At 33.8% G+C, this 2,500-nt stretch overlaps 1 protein-coding gene across 1 annotated transcript in view; it reads right to left on the bottom strand.

Moving 5' to 3' along the window:
- Positions 1–2,500, bottom strand: part of LOC125042755 — a 17,942-nt gene that overhangs the window by 3,428 nt on the left and 12,014 nt on the right. The window contains exons 13-14 of the mRNA XM_047638614.1: positions 2,060–2,202; positions 1–1,843 (exon numbers count right to left, since the gene is read on the bottom strand). The exon at positions 1–1,843 is cut by the window's left edge and continues 3,428 nt beyond it. Of these exons, the coding sequence (XP_047494570.1) occupies positions 1,514–1,843; positions 2,060–2,202 (473 nt within the window). The 3' untranslated portion in view covers positions 1–1,513. The remainder of the gene's footprint in view (positions 1,844–2,059; positions 2,203–2,500) is intronic.

Here is a 2,500-nt window from a genome sequence, read left to right as displayed (position 1 = left end):
ATGTAGGATCGTCAGAAAATAAACACAAAGGAGAATATAACCTTTTAGAATTACACATATTAGAACTTTTTTTTTTTTTTACATTTTTCTTTTTTTATATGAACTCCAAAGTCATTTACAGCAAATCATAGGATAATCAGATCAGCAAAATAAGTCAGTTTGATCACATAAAACAGATAGAAACTCCTCATCTCTATAATTATGTATAAATTACCATTAAAAAAGAAAAGAAAAAAAAGATAATAAAATAAACAAATAAATAAATAAATATGTAATAGAAATCCGAAATTTTAAATCTTATTCTATTCAATTAATTGCACTTATTTGTAACCGTTTTTCTACAAATCTATTATTTAATGGCCTCTTCTTGCTTTCATTACAAGAACTTGTTATGATAAATAAATAAAATACTAATAACATACACAACACCAAGTTCACATAACTCCCTAAAAGAAGAAAAAAAAAAAAAAAAAAAAAAAAAAAAATCTTATAAACTACTATAGCATATACTCACAGGATATACACATACACAAATCATAAATATTCATGGAGTATTCATACATAATCTGCCCAAACTCATTCTACTTATTCCATCAACAGCTTCAACCCGGAAGCTATAAATACTTCTTTTATTGACCAATAAATTTCTTAATTACCACATTTTTTGTCATATTCACCTCAAGAGAATATAACACATCCATCTATCAGTCACTCTGGATCTTCAAACATCTTGTATCAATAATGGGTATATCAAGCTACTTTAACCCCCTCTCTTGTTTTAATGCATATACACGCATTTACCAGAGTTTTTGAGGGGGGAAAAGGAGGAAGAGAAGGAAGAGGAGGTTCTCTCAAAAAAAAAAAAAAAAGATGAACTAGAAATCGCAGTTCAATTAAAACAAAAGAAAGAAAGAAAAAAAAAATACAAAGAGAGGCAAGAGGCTGGTCCACAGTGCCGTCCTCCTCTTTCTCTCCCAACAGTGATCCTTTTATCAATATCTTTGTGCACTGGCATCTTTTGAGATTACTAGTAGGTTGCACACAGAAGATGAAGAATAATAAAAGGTTCTTTTAAGTCTCCCTCACAAAGGGAAAAAAAACAGGTATATAGGTCCTGCATAGACCCGTGCCCAAGAGTGACAGGTCTCATTAAAGCTACATAGTTTATAATTGATCCCTACACATGGTTACTCATTTACCTTCAATGAGGGGTTACAAAGCATGAGGTTCTGCTAATCACTCCATTTGAAAATCAAAGTTGCTACAGAAAGAGACATGAATAGAATAGTGTGAGAAAGTACACACCTGGTTGATAAAAGAGAATTGTTAACATTATGGGAAAAATTGAAAGGGACATGGGAGAGTAAATAAAAGAAAAGAAAAAAAAGAAAATTATAGACACAGTTCCTGCTACATCCTCTCTTGCCAAAGGAAAAACCACTTGCAAGAAACTCATGGCCCATGTTCACCCTCTCAATACTGTAAAACTTACTTTGGACTAAGCATGAAGATGTTAAGATGGATTTTCTGACTTTATGCTGCACTCATTTTGCTCATTCTTAATATTTCCCTTGAAGGCCTTGAGAGCCTTTGCCGACTCCGAATCGAAGGTTTTCTTTGGTTCTCCCATGTCGTCTTGCTCCAACTTCACTTCTTGCTTCACTGGCGTCTTGGGATTGGATAGTCGCACATGTGAAAAAGTTATCTCATCTTCGTCTACTTCAGGAATAATGCCTTTCAGGTAGTCACGGTACTTGCGAAGCGCGGAGTAGAAGGGGACTTTGTCCAGAGCCCTTGGGAGCTGGGCACATCTTGCAGATGAGGAAGGCATGACCCATATGTGCTGTTAAATAAGGAAAAGGAATAAGATTTTGTCTTGAAAAATGAATAGTGTGCGTATTCATTGTTTCCATGTATGAGTGGACTTTCCGCAAGTATTTATTCAAGGTCATCTGTTATCATACAATTTCTAATTAACACGATTCTTATTACTACTACTATCAATATTATCAATTCTTTATTTCTAATAAATAACAATCAACTGAAAAGAAATACTAACTGTATTTGTTCCGTCAACCATCTCCGGCTGCTTTCCAAAGTTGAACTGCTTCTTGCCAGAAAATATCTCATAGATGCCCTTACCATTGAACACAGCAATTCGTGGCTGGTACTGCTTTAATTTAATTAGAAGAATCTCACTCCCTGTAGAAGAGACATGAGGTTAGCAGGGATCTCAAACTAACTCAAACTTTTGGGCATTCTGTAGACTAACGAATGATGTATTCCATGAAAAAGTATGAAAAAGAGAAAATACAAAGGGAGAATCAGAAAATGCCATATCTCTTACGAAAATCAAGAGAGAAAAGCAAGAAAAGCACTGAATAATAACCTAGCATCTTCTGCTATGTGAAAGACTTAGGTAAATAATAGCAAAAAGGAGAATTAACTTTAGCGAACATCCCTTAAAGATAAACATTACATTAAAATACAAAAACCTCAA

Source organism: Penaeus chinensis, chromosome 32 (assembly GCF_019202785.1).
Source record: "Penaeus chinensis breed Huanghai No. 1 chromosome 32, ASM1920278v2, whole genome shotgun sequence".
Classification (NCBI taxonomy): domain Eukaryota; kingdom Metazoa; phylum Arthropoda; class Malacostraca; order Decapoda; family Penaeidae; genus Penaeus; species Penaeus chinensis.
This window is presented reverse-complemented; position numbering and strand designations above follow the sequence as displayed.